The sequence below is a fragment of the Lagenorhynchus albirostris genome, chromosome 1 (genome assembly GCF_949774975.1).
Source record: "Lagenorhynchus albirostris chromosome 1, mLagAlb1.1, whole genome shotgun sequence".
NCBI classification, from domain to species: domain Eukaryota; kingdom Metazoa; phylum Chordata; class Mammalia; order Artiodactyla; family Delphinidae; genus Lagenorhynchus; species Lagenorhynchus albirostris.
The window spans coordinates 123,865,250-123,884,508 of NC_083095.1; the positions used below are offsets into that span (position 1 = coordinate 123,865,250).

At 38.2% G+C, this 19,259-nt stretch overlaps 1 protein-coding gene across 3 annotated transcripts in view; it reads right to left on the bottom strand.

Moving 5' to 3' along the window:
- Window positions 1–19,259, bottom strand: part of DENND4A (DENN domain containing 4A) — a 95,547-nt gene that overhangs the window by 16,455 nt on the left and 59,833 nt on the right. For all 3 annotated transcript variants that reach the window (XM_060152231.1, XM_060152224.1, XM_060152220.1), the window contains 3 exons: window positions 18,640–18,768; window positions 12,389–13,488; window positions 1,136–1,325 (listed from right to left, as the gene is read on the bottom strand). In XM_060152231.1, coding sequence (XP_060008214.1) covers window positions 1,136–1,325; window positions 12,389–13,488; window positions 18,640–18,768 — 1,419 coding nt within the window. The remainder of the gene's footprint in view (window positions 1–1,135; window positions 1,326–12,388; window positions 13,489–18,639; window positions 18,769–19,259) is intronic.

The window sequence follows — 19,259 nt, forward strand, 5'->3', positions numbered from 1 at the left end:
GATTAATTCCCTAACATAAAAAAGAGCTATTAAAACTTTAAAAAAGTGGGGAGGGCCAAAAAGTGAAAGTGAAATGTAGGCAAAGGACAGTTCACAGAAAAAGAAACACAAATAGTCCTTAAACACATAAATGGATATGCAACTTAATTTATAAGATAAAGAAAAATGAAAACTAAATTGAAATACATTCTTCACCTATCAGATGGCAAAAATCTGAAAAGTTGTGCTAACATTTTCTTCACAAGGCTATGGGGAAATAGGTATTCTTTTTTTTTTTGTGGTACGCGTGCCCCTCACTGCTGTTGCCCCTCCCGTTGCGGAGCACAGGCTCCGTACGTGCAGACTCAGCAGCCATGGCTCACGGACCCAGCCGCTCCGCGGCATGTGGGATCTTCCCGGACCGGGGCACGAACCCGTGTCCCCTGCATCGGCAGGTGGACTCTCAACCACTGTGCCACCAGGGAAGCCCAAAATAGGTATTCTTACATACTACCTGTGGGAATACAAAATAGTATACCCCTGAGGAAGGAACCTGGCAATATCACTTCAAGGAAAAACTTGGAAGTATCTTCCAAAAATACCCTGGCAAAAGTATAATATGACATATATGCATCACAGTATTATTTATAACAGTTAAACACTGAGAACTTAAAGTCCATCAACAGGGAAGTGGTTAAAATAAACCAATACATCCACACATAATGAACAATGCAACCATAAAAATGAATGAGGGACAACACTATGTGATGATATGGAATGCTCTTCAGCATATAGTGTTAAGTGAAAAAAGCAAGGAACAGTTAAGTGTTTATAGCATGTTACCTTTTGAGTAAGAAGACAAGGAGGTATTAAGAACACACAAACACACACATACTTTTTAAAACACATTAAAAAAAAAGCACATTAAAAAAAGCAACAATGAAAGGATAAATCAAAATGAATAAAAATGGCTACCTCTAGGGACAGTAACAAACCAAGATGAAGGGATGAGGATGGAAGAAGCTAGACTTCTCTGAAAGTGCCTTGGTTCTGTATTGTTTTGAGCCATGCAAATCTTTTACAAAATTAAACATAAAGGAGAAAAAGTAAAGGTACCACAAATCAAATGCAGTATGACCGAGCTGTTTGGACAAACCTTCTAAGGAGGAAGAACCTTCCAGGCTTGTTCTGCTGAAATCAATTCCCTTAGTCCCTGCAGTGGCACTGCTTTCCTGGCAAGAAGTGGCTCCTTCCAACTCGTGGCAGACATCTTCATCTGTTAAAGAGGTAGATTCAGAATCCTGGGCTCCCACTGAAGAAAGACTGGTACGATCAGAACTTTGATCCTAAGGACATAATTATAAGCTTAATTTCCTTCATATTTAAAGTTTATTTAAAAGTTCACTTCAAAGGCAGAGGAAACGCCTAATTACTCAGATGATCACTTAATTAACATTACAACTTCTAGTGGAAAAAAAACCCCAACCAATTTTACAAGGGCATACTGGACAAACATGAGCTGGAGATCAATTTTTAAGACAGCATTTCTTAGTTAGATCAAAGCAGATACCTGTTAGTTAGATAACTGCTAACTTCAAGTCTTTGTTTATTGTTAATTTTCTTCCCTGCAAATCCCAGCCCAGGATGATACCATTAGAAAATTACATTTTAATCTCTTTTAATTTCATTTATGTTTACATTTTATTCTTTTCCATAACAATCCAGGTTTCAAAGACATGTATTTCTAGTTTTCATTTTTGAGAACACCAAAGTAGAAGTATTTTTTCCTGGTTACACCAGTAATATGTAAGAAAATTTGATAGACTTTTGTATGAAGAAAAAAATTTTTTTTAATAACTGTAATTCCACTGCCCAGATAATACACAGGTGTGTGTGTGTATGTGTTACTGAGTTACTTTTAATATTACTTGAAAATTTTTATTGGCTTTTTGGCTATATCTCATTGTGTTTTTTATTTAGTGGGTGCTCTAGGGATTGCAATACATATACCTAATCATTTACAGTTGACTTAAAATTAGTATTGTACCACTTCATATATAATAATATACCGATAACAAATGTCAGTAGGGTGAGTCTCTTAATCACTATGAAACCTCTACACATACTGAAAACCCCATGAGATAACTTCAAATTTTTGTTTTGTCCAACTGCAAGTATTTTAAGGAATTTAAAAAGGTTTTAAGGGACTTCCCTGGTGGTGCAATGGTTAAGAATCCACCTGCCAGTGCAGGGGACGTGGGTTTGAGCCCTGGTCCAGGATGATCCCACATGCTATGGAGCAACTAAGCCCATGCACCACAACTACTGAGCCTGTGCTCTAGAGCCCGAGAGCCACAACTACTGAAGCCTGTGTGCCTAGAGCCCATGCTCTGCAACAAGAGAAGCCACCGCAATGAGAAGCCCACGCACCACAACAAAGAGTAGCCCCCACTCGCTGCAACTAGAGAAAGCCCCCGTGCAGCAATGAAGACCCAATGCAGCCAAAAATAAATAAATTAAACAAAAAAGAATATATATGGGTATATAGCTGAATCACTGTGCTGTATACCTGAAACTAACACAACACAGTAAATCAACCATACTTCAATAAAAATTTAAAAAAAAAAGGTTTTAAAAAAGGGGTCTTATAGAGATTGGTTCAAGATGACGGAGTAGAAGGACATGCTCTCACTCCCTCCTGCGAGAACACCGGAATCACAACTAACGGCTGAACAATCACTGACAGAAAGACACTGGAAATCACCAAAAAAAGATACCCCACATCCAAAGACAAAGAAGAAACCACAACGAGACGGTAGGAGGGGCACAATCACAAAAAAGTCAAATCCCATAACTGCTGGGTGGGTGACTAACAAACTGGAGAACACTTATACCACAGAAGTTCACCCGCTAGAGTGAAGGTTCTGAGCCCCACGTCAGGCTTCCCAACCTGGGGGTCCAGCAACGGGAGGAGGAATTCCTAGAGAATCAGACTTTGAAGGCTAGTGGGATTTGACTGTAGGAATTCGACAGGACTTGGGGAAACAGAGACTCCACTCTTGGAGGGCACACACAAAGTAGTGTGTGCATCGGGACCCAGGGGAAGGAGCAGTGACCCCAAATAAGACTGAACCAGACCTACCTGCTAGTGTTGGAGGGGCTCCTGCAGAGATGGGGGAGTGGCTCTGTCTCACCGTGAGGACAAGGACACTGGCAGCAGAAGTCCTGGGAACTACTCCTTGACGTGAGCCCTCCCAGAGTCAGCGATTAGCATCACCAAAGAGACTGGGTAGGCTCCAGTGTTGGGTTGCCTCAGGCCAAAGAACCAACAGGGAGGGAACCCCGCCCCACCCATCAACAGTCAAGTGGATTAAAGTTTTACTGAGCTCTGCCCACCAGAGCAACAGTCAGCTCTACCCACCACCAGTCCCTCCCATCAGGAAACTTGCACAAGCCTCTTAGATAGCCTCATCCACCAGAGGGCAGACAGCTTAAGCCAAGAAAAACTACAATCCTGCAGCCTGTGGAACAAAAACCACATTCACAGAAAGATAGACAAGATGAAAAGGCAGAGGGAACAAGATAAAACCCCAGAAAAACAACTAAATGAGGTGGAGATAGGCAACCTTCCAGAAAAAGAATTCAGAATAATGATAGGATGATCCAGGATATCGGAAAAAGAATGGAAGCAAAGATCGAGAAGATGCAAGAAATGTTTAACAAAGACCTAGAAGAATTAAAGAACAGAGATGAACCATACAATAAATGAAATGAAAACTACACTAGAAGGAATCAATAGCAGAATAACTAAGGCAGAAGAACGGATAAGCGACCTGGAAGACAGGATGGTGAAATTCACTGCTGTGGAACAGAATAAAGAAAAAAAGAATGAAAAGAAATGAAGACAGCCTAAGAGACCTCTGGGACAACATTAAACGCAACAACATTCACATTATAGGGGTCCCAGAAAGAGAAGAGAGAGAGAAAGGACCCAAGAAAATATTTGAAGAGATTATAGTCGAAAACTTCCCTAACATGGGAAAGGAAATAGCCACCCAAGTCCAGGAAGTGCAGAGAGTCCCATACAGGATAAACCCAAGGAGAAACACGCCGAGACACATAGTAATCAAATTGGCAAAAATTAAAGACAAAGAAAAATTATTGAAAGCAGCAAGGGAAAAACGACAAATAACATACAAGGGAACTCCCATAAGGTTAACAGCTGATTTCTCAGCAGAAATTCTACAAGCCAGAAGGGAGTGGCATGATATACTTAAAGTGATGAAAGGGAAGAACCTACAACCAAGATTACTCTACCCGGCAAGGATCTCATTCAGATTCAACAGAAAAATCAAAAGCTTTACAGACAAGCAAAAGCTAAGAGAATTCAGCACCACCAAACAAGCTCTACAACAAATGCTAAAGGAACTTCTCTAAGTGGGAAACACAAGAGAAGAAAAGGACCTACAAAAACAAACCCAAAACAATTAAGAAAATGCTCATAGGAACATACATTATCGATAATTACCTTAAACGTGAATGGGTTAAATGCTCCAACCAAAAGACACAGACTCGCTGAATGGACACAAAAACAAGACCCATACATATGCTGTCTACAAGAGACCCACTTCAGCCCTAGGGACACATACAGACTGAAAGTGAGGGGATGGAAAAAGATATTCCATGCAAATGGAAATCAAAAGAAAGCTGGAGTAGCTATACTCATATCAGATAAAATAGACTTTAAAATAAAGAATGTTACAAGAGACAAGGAAGGACACTACATAATGATCAAGGGATCAATCCAAGAAAAAGATGTAACAATTATAAATATATATGCACACAACATAGGAGCACCTCAATACATAAGGCAACTGCTAACAGCTATAAAAGAGGAAATCGACAGTAACACAATAATAGTGGGGGACTTTAATGCCTCACACCAATCGACAGATCATCCAAACAGAAAATTAATAAGGAAACAGGAGCTTTAAATGGCACAATAGACCAGACAGATTTAATTGATATTTATAGGACATTCCATCCAAAAACAGCAGATTACACTTTCTTCTCAAGGGCAAACAGAACATTCTCCAGGATGGATCATAACTTGGGCCACAAATCAAGCCTCAGTAAATTTAAGAAAACTGAAATCATATCAAGCATCTTTTCTGACCACGATGCTATGAGATTAGAAATCAATTACAGGGAAAAAAACGTAAAAAACACAAACACATGGAGGCTAAACAATACGTTACTAAATAACCAAGAGATCACTGAAGAAATCAAAGAGGAAATCAAAAAATACCGAGAGACAAATGCCAATGAAAACATGATGATCCAAAACCCTACGCGATGCAGCAAAAGCAGTTCTAAGAATGAAGTTTATACCTATACAAGCGTACCTCAAGAAAAATCTCAAATAAACAATCTAACCTTACACCTAAAGGAACCAGAGAAAGAAGAACAAAGAAAACTCAAAGTTAGCAGAAGGAAAGAAATCATAAAGATCAGAGCAGAAATAAATGAAATAGAAACAAAGAAAACAATAGCAAAGATCAATAAAACTAAAAGCTGGTTCTCTGATAAACAAAATTGATAAACCATTAGTCAGACTCATCAAGAAAAAGAGGGAGAGGATTCAAATCAATAAAGTTAGAAGTGAAAAAGGAGAAGTTACAACAGACACCGCAGAAATACAAAGCATCCTAAGAAACTACTACAAGCAACTCTATGCCAATGATATGCACATCCTGGAAGAAATGGACAAATTCTTAGAAAGGTATAACCTTCCAAGACTGAACCAGGAGGAAACAGAAAATATGAACAGACCAATCACAAGTAATGAAATTGAAACTATGATTAAAAATCTTCCAACAAACAAAAGTCCAGGACCAGATGGCTTCACAGGTGAATTCTATCAAACATTTAGAGAAGAGCTAACACCCATCCTTCTCAAACTCTTCCAAAAAATTGCAGAGGAAGGAACAGTCCCAAACTCATTCTATGAGGCCACCATCACCCATACCAAAACCAGACAAAGATACTACAAAAACAGAAAATTACAGAATATCACTGATGAATATAGATGCAAAAATCCTCAACAAAATACTAGCAAACAGAATCCAACAACACATTAAAAGGATCATACACCATGATCAAGTGGGATTTATCCCAGGGATGCAAGGATTCTTCAATATACGGAAATCAATCAATGTGATACACCATATTAACAGATTGAAGAATAAAAACCATATGATCATCTCAATAGATGCAGAAAAAGCTTTTGACAAAATTCAACACCGCTTGATGAAAAAACCCTCCAGAAAGTGGGCATAGAGGGAACCTACCTCAACATAATAAAGGCCATATATGACAAACCCACAGCAAGCATCATTGTCAATGGTGAAAAACTGAAAGCATTTCCTCTAAGATCAGGAACAAGACAAGGATGTCCACTCTCACCATTATTATTCAACATAGTTTTGGAAGTCCTAGCCATGGCAATCAGAGAAGAAAAAGAAATAAAAGGAATACAAATTGGAAAAGAAGAAGTAAAACTGTCACTGTTTGCAGATGACATGATACTATACATAGAGAATCCTAAAGATGCCACCAGGAAACTACTAGAGCTAATCAATGAATTTGGTAAAGATTCAGGATACAAAATTAATGCACAGAAATCTCTTGAATTCCTATATATTAATGATGAAAAATCTGAAAGAGAAATTAAGGAAACACTCCCATTTACCACTGCAACAAAAAGAATAAAATATCTAGGAATAAACCTACCTAGGGAGACCAAAGACCTGTATGCAGAAAACTGTAAGATACTGACGGAAGAAGTTAAAGATGATACCAACAGATGGAGAGATATACCATGTTCTTGGATTGGAAGAATCAATATTGTGAAAATGACTATACTACCTAAAGCAATCTACAGATTCAGTGCAATCCCTATCAAATTACCAATGGCATTTTTTACAGAACTAGAACAAAAAATCTTAAAATTTGTATGGAGACACAAAAGACCCAGAATAGCCAAAGCAGCCTTGAGGGCAAAAAGTGGAGCTGGAGGAATCAGACTGCCTGACTTCAGACTATAATACAAAGCTACAGTCATCAAGACAATATGGTACTGGCACAAAAACAGAAATATAGATCAACCCACACACCTATGGTCAACTAATCTATGACAAAGGAGGCAAGGATATAAAATGGAGAAAAGACAGTGTCTTCAACAAGTGGTGCTGGGAAAACTGGACAGCTACATTTAAAAGAATGAAATTAGGGCTTCCCTGGTGGTGCAGTGGTTTAGAGTCCGCCTGCCGATGCAGCGGACATGGGTTTGTGCCCTGGTCCAGGAAGATCCCACATGCTGCGGAGTGACTAGGCCCGTGAGCCATGGCCACTGAGCCTGCGTGTCTGGAGCCTTTGCTCCGCAACGGGAGAGGCCACAACAGTGAGAAGCCCACGTACCGCAAAAAAAAAAAAAAAAAAAAAAAAAAAAGAATGAAATTAGAACACTCCCTAACACCATACACAAAAATAAACTCAAAATAGATTAGAGACCTAAATGTAAGATTGGACACTATAAAACTCAGAGGAAAACATAGGAAGAACACTCTTTGACATAAATCACAGCAAGATCTTTTTTGATCCACCTCCTAGAGTAATGGAAATAAAAACAAAAATAAACAAATGGGACCTAATGAAACTTAAAAGCTTTTGCACAGCAAAGGAAACCATAAACAAGATGAAAAGACAACCCTCAGAATGGGAGAAAATATCTGCAAACGAATCAAGGGACAAAGGACTGATCTCTAAAATATATAAACAGCTTACGCAGCTCAATATTAATAAAACAAACAAACCAATCCAAAAATGGGCAGAAGACCTAAATAGACATTTCTCCAAAGAAGACATACAGATGGCCAAGAAGCACATCAAAAGCTGCTCAACATCACTAATTATTAGAGAAATGCTAATCAAAACTACAATGAGGTATCACCTCACACCAGTCAGAATGGGCATCATCAGAAAATCTACAAACAACAGATGCTGGAGAGGGTGTGGAGAAAAGGGAACCCTCTTGTACTGTTGGTGGGAATGTAAATTGATACAGCCACTATGGAGAACAGTACGGAAGTTCCTTAAAAAACTAAAAATAGAATTACCATATGACCCAGCAATCCCACTATTGGGCATATACCCAGAGAAAACCATAATTCAAAAAGACACATGTACCCCAATGTTCATTGCAGCACTATTTACAATAGCCAGGTCATGGAAGCAACCTAAATGCCCATCGACAGATGACTGGATAAAGAAGATTTGGTATATATATACAATGGAATATTACTCAGCATAAAAAGGAACGAAATTGGGTCATTTGTAGAGACGTGGATGGATCTAGAGACTGTCATACAAAGTGAAGTAAGTCAGAAAGAGAAAAACAAATATCATACATTAACGTATATATGTGGAACCTAGAAAAACGGTACAGATGAACTGGTTTGCAGGGGAGAAATTGAGAGACAGATGTAGAGAACAAACGTATGGACACCAAGGCAGGAAAGCGCCTGGGAGTGGGATGAATTGGGAGATTGGGATTGCCATGTATACACTGATGTGTATAAAATGGATGACTAATAAGAACCTGCTGTATTTAAAAAAAAAAGGGGTGGTCTTTCATATTAACCAGATATTTACCATCTATTTTGCTCTTTCTTCATTTCCAAAGACCCAGATTTCTTTGTGGTATAATTTTTCTTCAGCCTGAAGAACTTCCTTTAGCATATTTTATACAGCAGGTCTGCTAGTCATGAATTCTTTTCCTTTATCTGAAAATGTTTTTATTTCACCTTCACCCCCTAAAGAATATTTTCACTGGATATGGAATTCTGGGTTGACAGGCCTTTTCTTCAACAGGTTAAAAGTGTTGTTCCACTGTATTCTTCCCTCCACAGATTATGATGAAAACAAGTGGCCATTCAAATCCTTATTCCTCTGTAGGTAATGTGTCATTTTTGTTTAGTAGCATTCAAGATACTATTCTTTTTTTTTTCTAGCAGTTATTTTTGATTAGAAATGGATATCTTTGGTTATTAACAGTTTGCTTTTATGTATATATAGATGTTGTTTTCTTTGAGTTTATCCTGTCTATAGTTTACTGAGTATCTGCAAATCTAAATCTTTTACTGAATTTGGGAAATTTTATCCATTATTTCTTCATATATTTTTCCTACCATAATCTCTTTCTCCAATTCTTTTGGAATCCCAATTTTATGTTATACATTTTGATATTGTCCCACAAGTCTCTGAGCCTCTGTTCATTTTTATAAAGTCTCTCTCTGTTCTTCCAACAGCATTATTTCTGTTACTCAATCTTTAAGTTCAATGACTCTCCTTTGTCATCTCCATTCTGCTACTGAACCCATCCAATAAGTTTATTTCAGAGTGTATTTTTTATGATAAAATTTTTTGACAAATAATTTTTCTGGTTAAGAGTTCCTTTCTTTTCTTATTTGAAATGTGTTTTTTCTTTACTTCAGGGAATCTAGTTATAATAGCTGCTTTAAAGTTTCCATCTGATAATTTCAACATCTGGGTTATCTCAGGGTTGTCTTTCCCTTGAGAATTAGTCACATTTTCCTGGTTCAAGTAATTTTGGATTTTATTTTGGACACCATGAATGTTATGCTGTGCAGTCTGGGTACTTTTATAATCTCTTGGAGAATGTTGAGCTATTGTATTAGCAGGCAGTCAACTAAGTTATGTTCAGATTGTAATTTGTGTTTTGATTTTTGTAGGTGGTGATTTAATCCCCAGTTTAATTCTCTAAGCCTTGTCCATGCTGGTCTGCATCTGTCCCATATATGTGTAACTCAAGGGTGAGGCTCAGACTTGTGTGGGCCACGCACAGAATTAGGAATCCTTCTTTCACAGATTCCCCTCATACTCTCCAGCCCACAGAGGCTCCCTTCTCTGGTTCCTCTGTCCAGGAAATACGGGGATTCACTTGAAGTTTTAGCTGCCAGGGATGCCATGCCACACTGTGACTGGGACCTGCTCTTGGAGCAAAAATGTATGAGAAAGAAAATGGGAAAATTTCCCCACAATCTGCTGCTTTTATTTTTCAGAATCTTTAGTTTTTTTTTGTATTTTGTTTGGAGTTTTTAGCTGTAAATCAGTGGGAGGGACAGGCTTTAGTAGTCTTATGTTACCACAGTGGAACTAAAGCTCTCACCCAAATTTTTAAAGAGTATTTTTGCTGGGTACAGAAAAACAGGTTGGCAGTCATTTTCTTTCAGTACTCTAAAGATGTCTTTCCAGTGTCTTTTGACATCAAATTTTCTATTCAGAAGACAACTGTCAGCTTTCTTACTGCTGCTCTTTTGAAGGTAATAGCTCTCTCTTCTTTGGCTCCTTTTTGGATTTTCTCTTTGTATTTCATTTTCATCTATTTTAACATAAGATGTGTAAGTATAGGGTGTTTTTTTGTTTTTTTTGCATTTATTCTGCTTGACATTTGTAGATATTCTAAATATGTGAGTGACATCTTTAATCACTTTTGGAAAATTCTTGGCAATTAGCTTTTTAAATGTTCCTTCTACCCCTTTTTTTCTTCTTCTTCTGGAACTAAATTACATCAATGTTAGGCATTTTCACTAAACCCCACGTTTTTTCCTGTATTTTCCAATGTTTTTTCCCTGTCTGTATTTCAGTGTGGATATTTTCTACTAACTTCCCAACTAGTTTACTAATCTTTCTTCTCCTTTTTTTTTTTTTTTTTTGTCTTTTAAATCTAACTACTGCTTTCTTAATTTCGCATCTTTTTCAGTTCTAGAATTTACACTGGTTCTTTTCAAAAGATAATTACCTGGTGAAATTTTGCATGTTTCTAGCTTTTTTTTTCTCACCCTTTTCTCTATTTTCTTGGAGATATTTTAATTACTTCAAAGTATCTTGCTAATTCAAATATTTAGATCACCTGAAGGTCTGTTTCCTCCATCTGTTTTTCTTTTGTTTTTAGTTATGGTCCTTGTCTCTCAGTACAGCTTTCTTTTTTTTTTTAATATTTATTTATTTGGCTGCACTGGTCTTAGTTGCAGCACTTGGGATCTTCGCTGCAGTGTGCGGGATCTTTAGTTGTGGTGTGTGGGATCTGTAGTTGCAGCATGCAGGCTCTTAGTTGAGGCACGCAGGATCTAGTTCCCTGACCAGGGATGGAACCCGGGCCCCCTGCACTGGGAGTGTGGAGTCTTAACCACTGGATCACCAAGGAAGTTCCTCAGTATAGCTATTTTTAATTCAGTAATAGAATATAAAAAATTATATATAAAAAACTGTAAGGACTCCAGTTGATGTTCTGGTCCTCTGGAAAGGACACACTTTTTCCTTGTTAGAGTAAAGGCTGATTAGTTTAATCTAATCACAGACTGAGCTGAGTCCAGCCTAGGTTGCAGTTTTGGTCAGGTTCAGTCTACCTCTGTTTTGCCAATGCTCCTAAGGCATGGCTCTGCAGGAATTTGAACTAAGGGCCTGGTGTGTACACCAAAGCTTCCCTGCCCTCACTTTCCCCAGCTCCCAGCAGCTTATGAACTACGCTATTGTATTCCCAGCACCATGAAACTGCTGAGAACTCTTATTTATCAGAGACATTCTGCTTATGTTTTCAGACCAATGTTTCATGCAGTATCAGTATTTGGAAAATGTCCTGAAGGAAAAAAGTTGTGTATCTGAGGACCCTCCAGTCTCTATTTTTGTCTCTCCAGCTCTACAAGATCCCAAAAGTCCTGCTGGCACCCTCACCTCTCCACAGTCCTCTGATAAGGCAAAGCCTGGATTTGCAACCTCTTGCTCTGTGCTCAGAATAAGCAAATGCCCTCAAGGAAAAAGTAGCTATAAAACTTCAGCTCATCTCTGCAATTCTCTTCTCTCTAGAATCTTGCCCCTCTACTTTCTAGTTGTTTCAGCAGTTCTCTGATGACTTTAAACAAATACTTTCCATATTTCATCTAGCTTTTTGCTTTGGGAGGTATGCAGGTGTATCACAAGGTACTCCATCCTAACCAGAAAGAGAAATCCTATGCCTGGCTGGTAATTTTTGAAGGCAATAAATAATGAAGCTCAGTAAGCATTTTCATATGACTCTAATTTTTACTCCAGCTACAGATCACTTTCTTTCAAAACTGAACTAAAAATATAACCTTAGTTAGTGGATTCTTTCCTTTCGAAGTTATTGTTCAAGTCCAAATTCTGATACTTACAAACCTTATGCATCCCAAGAGTCCTTTCTGAAAAGCTGTATTTTAGGAGAATGGTAAAAACAGACATCTTTGCAAGTAAGATACTTTTGGTGGTGGAGGAGGGTAAAAGGAAAAGTAGAAAACACTAATAAACCTACCTTGGATGATGTGGTGTACATGGTGAATCTTGAATACCATTTGCTTGCTTTCTCTGCAACTCCTTTTCCAGCAGTGAACATACTGTTTCTTAGAACATCTAGTTTAGGTACTAGTAGTGTATCTAAATTAAATGAAGGTGATGAATGGGTTAATGCATCTTGAGATTCTTCTCTAAATGGGCAAGTAGGTGAGAAGGCTGGAGAAGACCAGAGTCTATCCCTTGGTCTGTCTTCGCTTTTTGAGTAACTTTTAGATTTGGTAAGTCTCACTGGCCCAGGAGAATTAGGAGGCAGGCTAGATCTTCTGCATGCCTTGACCAACGTTGGACTTTTCTTAGCAGTTACTTTATCATCACAGGCCCGTTGTAAATCAATGCTTGGTGTTCGACTTGTCAAAGGACTGCTCATGTTATTCATATACATCACAATTTCTTCAGCTAAATCCCGCCTAGCAGATGGTGTCGAAACGCTTTTGCTATCATCTTCCTCCTCTTCCTCCTCTTCTTTTTGCTGCTGTTCAGTCTCAGCAACCAAAAGAGAGAGGGGATCAAATCCTGTTGCAACATCAGTTTTTTCGAAAGGTTTTACTGAAAAGCTGCTATTCAAGCGTTGACTCCTCTTAGGATTTTGTGGAGCAATGTACCCCACTTTTGATCCATCTGTTTCATTGTCTAAGTCTTCTAAGTCAAAAATAACAGGAGAATCCACTTTATCTGCCAAACAATTAGAACCATCAAAAGGTGTATCATCATCACTAGATTCCTTCTCTATACTGTCTCTATTTGATCTTAAAGATGGCTTTCCAATATCAAGACTATTTGGTCTTGTGCTTTTTGAGATTACATTTGAAAGAATTTTTGCATCAGCTCCTAATTTTTCAACCATATCTCCAGGGTTTGCTTCCTGGTTAATTCTATTGAGCATAAGTCCCATTAGTACTCCTCCACTAAGATTTCGGTTTCTATTTCCCCAGGACATTTGCTGCTGCAAATTAGGCTCATTGTCACTTTTATGTCTTTTCCTGAAGCATCTACTGTGAATGTTTCCTGTTTCATTTGTATCCTCAAAAGATGATATTAAGAGCGGCTCAGACGAACTTTCTAAAAAACAAGAAAAGTGTTTTTAGCCACGAAAAATGTAATATGCAAATACAAGTTGTCTGAAATATTTAAGATACTAGTAATAAAATGATAACAGCAAGCACTCATCAAGTGCCTGTGATTTCACAGATGCTATACTAGGCACTTTACTCACATTATCTACCATAATCATTCCAATATCCTTATGGGTGGAGAAAAAACTGATAGATTACCTAGACCAAAGTTACCCAGTCCTTAAGCGAGAGAACTGGGATTCAAATCAAATATGAAGGGTATGATCTGAGATATAAGGATGCACTGCTTTTTACAACTTGTAAGATTAATATTTACCCTTGGTATATTTAACAACAATAATAATGAATTTATGTCCATTTCACTGAACGGATTAAATAACAATGGTTATACAACTGTGCTTGTGCTAGACGACCTTAAGATTCTGAGTCTTCTGCCTATAAAAACAAAACCAAAAACACTAAACCAAACCAAATAAAAGGCAGCTATGTGAGCTTTATTCATAAATAAAAATTATTTTTAAAACTCCAAATCCTTATGACTATAGATGTGGCTAAATAATTTTACCTTTGCTTTACATATTGATTCACGTTTATAACAGTCAAATGTGAATGGCCACTTTCTATTCAGAAACACTGTTCACTGCTTTTTACCAAATTACTTAGGTACCTACGCTGAAAGCAGAAATCTAGATTTTTTGATCACTTTAATTGTCCTTATGTGGGAGTCTTCTAAAGCATTAGTCTAGGTATGGTATTGTCAACTACTCTTTTTTTTAAAAAATAAATTTATTTATTTATTTTTCTTTGCGTTGGGTCTTTGTTGCTGCGCGCGGGCTTTCTCTAGTTGCGGTGAGCGGGGGCTACTCTTCGTTGTGGTGCGTGGGCTTCTCACTGCGGTGGCTTCTCTTGTTGCGGAGCACGGGCTCTAGGCATGTGGGCTTCAGTAGTTGTGGCGCACAGGCTTACTCGATCTGCGGCATGTGGGATCTTCCCCGACCAGGGCTCGAACCGATGTCCCCTGCATTGGCAGGTGGATTCTTAACCACTGCACCATCAGGAAAGTCCTTCAACTACTCTTTTTACATGCTTTATCCAACAGAATTAGCTCTCTATAATGAGCCAATTCCTAAATATGTGCCTTTTTTCCTATCATATGATGTATTTGGGTAACAGGATAGGAGATAAAAGGGACTACTAGAGACCATAAAAGCCTACAAACTAATACTGTTTAATAAGCATACAGCATTAACAAGGAAAACAGTAGAGCAGAGAGGTAAAGTGTCTTCTTTTTTTCTGTATCAGCTTATGATTAAGTATATAAGAAACCAAGAACATACTTTCTTCTGATATTCTGGGAAACCTGCTTAACAGGTTATATATTATCAAAGACCTGGAGCAATCTTATAATCCAAAGATGTAACTCTAGGCCTGCATTTAAACAGATGTGTTCCTTTGCAAAGTAAGAACAATGCAATGGCCTAAAGACAAATAAAGCTGGTTATCAAATTATACCAGGGGTTGGCAAACTACACTGCTGAGCCAAATCCAGCCTGTGGACTGTTTATATACAGTCTCAAATGGTTTTAACATTTTAAAAGAGCTGTAAAAATCACACACACAAAGAACAAGCAATAGAGACTGTAATGTGGCCTGTAAGGCCTAAAATGTTTACTACCTGGCCATTTACAGAATAGTTTGTCTGACTCTAAGTTTATATACCTGCTAAATTCCAGCAGACTAGGCTGGATGCTGCGCACCTCTAATAGAGAGGCTGCAAACTATTTAACTTCCTTGGGCCTGGTGGCTCTGTGACGTAATTCTGGCAAGTGATAGTAAAGTGGTAGTTTTTGAGGGTTTCTGGGAAAACGTCTGCTTTCCTGGTAAAGGAGATAGATGTGGCTGGCACTCCCCTTGCCCATTCTTTCTGCCTTGCACAGATAGGTGGTGCCTGAAGTTGCCAGCAGCTGTATTATAATCATGGTTAGGTTCAGAGATCTGAGGTAAAGCCCCTGAACCAACATCTTGGGCAATTGTTTACCCTTGAATTTCGTGAGAAAAGAAGCCCTCAACTTGTTTAAGCCAGTGTTAAGTCATATTTTCTGAGCCTTAAAACTGAAAGAATTCTGAGCTAATTTACTAGCCCTTTTTTTAGACCTTTGAACATGCTATAATCCCTTCCTACTATACAGCCTTTACATATTGCTTCCCACTGCTTGGAATGCTCCCTTTCAATTTTTCCTTTGGAACCCCTATCCTCATTTGTTTTCTACTCACCCTTCAGATCTAAGCTCAGAAACCATATTATCAAGGAAGGCTTTCCTGACCAATGTCCCTCGAAACCCAGGACAGGTTACATATTCTCATGGCGACTTACAGCCCTTCTTTTTTTTTTTTTCCCCCTAATTTATTTATTTTTGGCTGCATTGCGTCTTTGTTGCTGTGCGTGGGCTTTCTCTAGCTGTGGCAAGCGGGGGCTACTCTTCACTGCGGTGTGCGGGCTTCTTATCGCGGTGGCTTCTCTTGTTGCGGAGCACGGGCTCTAGGTGCACGGGCTTCAGTAAATATCACACACACAAAGAACAAGCAATAGAGACTGTATGTGGCCTGTAAGGCCTAAAATGTTTACTACCTGGCCATTTACAGAATAGTTTGTCTGGCTCTAAGTTTATATACCTGCTAAATTACACCAGACTAGGCTGGATGCTGTGCATCTCTAACAGAGAGGCTGCAAACTATTTAACTTCCCTGGGCCTGGTGGCTCTATGACATAATTCTGGCAAGAGATAGTAAAGTGGTAGTTTTTGAGGGTTTCTGGGAAAACAAGCCAATTTTCTAAGGCATATAATAGGTTTCCTAGGTATGAACTAGAGTTGTTAGTTTATCCTTAAGATTTTTGACTCCTTTACCAGGAAAGTAGACGTTTTCCCAGAAACCCTCAAAAACTACCACGTTACTATCACTTGCCAGAATTATGTCATAGAGCCACCAGGGCACGTGGGCTCAGTAGTTGTGGTTTCCGGGCTCTAGAGAGCAGGCTCAGTAGTTGTGGCACACGGGCTTAGCTGGTCTGCAGCATGTGGGATCTTCCCGGACCAGGGCTCGAACCCATGTCCCCTGCATTGGCAGGTGGATTCTTAACCACTGCGCCACCAGGGAAGCCCTTACAGCCCTTCTTGCCAGTATTTAATATCAGGGTGTTTTTATATTTATTTGATTATTTGATTAATGTTTTCCCAGCCCTCCCATGTACTTCTCTTTGGAGGCAGGGACCATGTTTATTTTTGTTCTTTACTATATCCTCAGTAGCACCTGGCATATGGTAGCAGGTATAGTAGGAGCTCAAAAAATAATCGCTGAATGAATATTGTCTGCTGGGAAACAACTGCAGCCAAGAGACCAACCCAGAATATAACATAGTATAATATAATATGCCATGTTACAGCTAAATGTGGTAGCTAAAGGGAAAAAGTTAAAGCACACTAAAAGCAGAATTAGGCTTAAAAAAACATTTCAGAGTATGTTTTCATATTTCAGAGCATGCTTGATTTCAGAGTAAATTGTCTTGTGATTGAATTCTCAGTAATTCAATATAAATTTATCAAAATGTTAAAATTCCCAAGATAACCATGAAGTAACCATAGGATGATGATTTTATTTCAATTACCAACCAAACATTAAAACATTTCTTTGGTTATTCCACTCCCACATCTTTTAGAAGCTGTCATTTATTTATATAATGATATAAATAAAACATACATATACTGTACTGCAACACATGAAGAAACTTGAAAGGTGTTTTGAATTCTAGCAAGTACTAGTATGTAAGAAAAAAGTTACAGAAATGTAAGTATTCCTATAAATCCCACATATAGTCTTTGGTAGTAGTGATAAACCCAGAGTACTTAACAGATGGGAAAGTTTTCAAGTCAAAAATCTAGAGCAGGGGTCGTCATGGGCCAGAAAGTAAATATTTTAGGCTCTGCAGGCCATATAGTCTCTGTGGCAACTCCACAGCTCTGCCAACGTAGTGCCAAAGCAGCCATAGACAATATGTAAGTGAATGAGCTGGGTGTGTGACAATCAACCTTTGTTTATGAACACTGAACTTTCATATAATTTTCAGGTGTCACAAAATATTTTTCTTCTTTTGATTTTTTACCATTTAAAAATGTAAAAAACCATCCTTAGCTTGTGGGCCTGTACAAAAACCAGGCTGCAGGCCTGGTTTGGCCCATGGGCCACAGTTTGCCTACCCCTGAGTTAGAGGCATATCTAACTATGCTGCAGAAAAACAAACATCATTGCAGCAGCAGGGCCTTTATAGAGATATTTCAGCTTTGACAGCACAAGTCCTTCAGTGTTTGTTTAGATTACAATGATGCAGAACTGAGCTAATACAAAAAATAATGTAATTATGAAATCAGACTATTAACACTAGAAACTCTGAATCTTATGTCTGTTTATTGCCCCCCAAAACAGTCTGATGAAAAACTTGTGAGACAAGGTATTATCCCAGGTCCTAAAATGACTTTTCCATTAAGTAGCTGAGAAGTTATGGGACCTGCCAATAGTCCGACTATGCCTGAGTTTTCTCATCTTTGAAAGAGTGCTAATACCCCCTCTCACTAATATAAGCACTGCTGTAATAATACATGAAAAATAATATATAGAAAGTGCTTTGAAAAGAAAAAATATTAGGTATTGTTATTTAAACTACCTGAAGGACTATCCTTTCGCCTCTGAAAAAAACAGGAACAACACGAAGACTAAGGAACTCTATGCTTCATTTAAAAATTGGCGAGGCGTCTGGTACCCTCAGATTGATCATCTCACTTGCTCCCCACTTCCCCCTTCCCAAAACTCCCCACAGTCCAAACTCAAAAGGCAGCTTGTAGGTATGTCCCTTTACTTTGTTACAATAAAAGCTTGAACAAACTATATTATAAAATACAGAATTTAAGCTTCTAAACTATACCATGAGAGGCTGCGAAAGTATACCAAAAAACCAAAACCAAAACAAAAACAAAAAAACGAAAAATGAAAAAATCCCTTGAGAATTAAGACTTAAAAAAAATATTCACTAGAAATACAGATACAAGTTATTCTGCACATAACAGATGAATACCATTCAACTTACCTGTGCTTTCTCCTGATGTTTTATCAGCACTGTTATTTGCAGCACTGAGGCGAACTATACTGGAAGAACTTTGATAATTGAGCTTAGGAAGACAATCAGCACTTCCCTTTGCACTCTCGCTCTCTGACACTGTAAAGATTAAAATGCAACTGTTAAGATGAAATCTATATACATCAGAGGAGCCATAGAGAGAAGTAGCTTTTAGTTCTAAATACTTCTCCCGGAAAATACGTGATGAGAAAATACTGAACACCTCTATATCTATATTTGTCAATCACGAATAACTGATACCATTCATTCAAGTCCTCAAGGTGTGTATCGAACAACTAAGTACTGGTCACACATGAGGTCCATGCATACATTTTATATTTCTTCTTTGGTTGTGAAACACTGCTTTTGACGGGGGGAGGTAAGCAGGAAAAATATAAGTCACAGACCATTAATAAAAGCATTAAATAAAAATACTGTTAAGCCCCAGAAAAGAGCCACTGTTTGAAGAAATATATATTTCTACTACAAGAATAGTATTTGATCGGAGGGTGTTTTGCCACTAAGACTACAAACTTCACACATGAAGTACTCGTACATTGGAATATTAGGTGGTGTAGAGGGCTTTTATA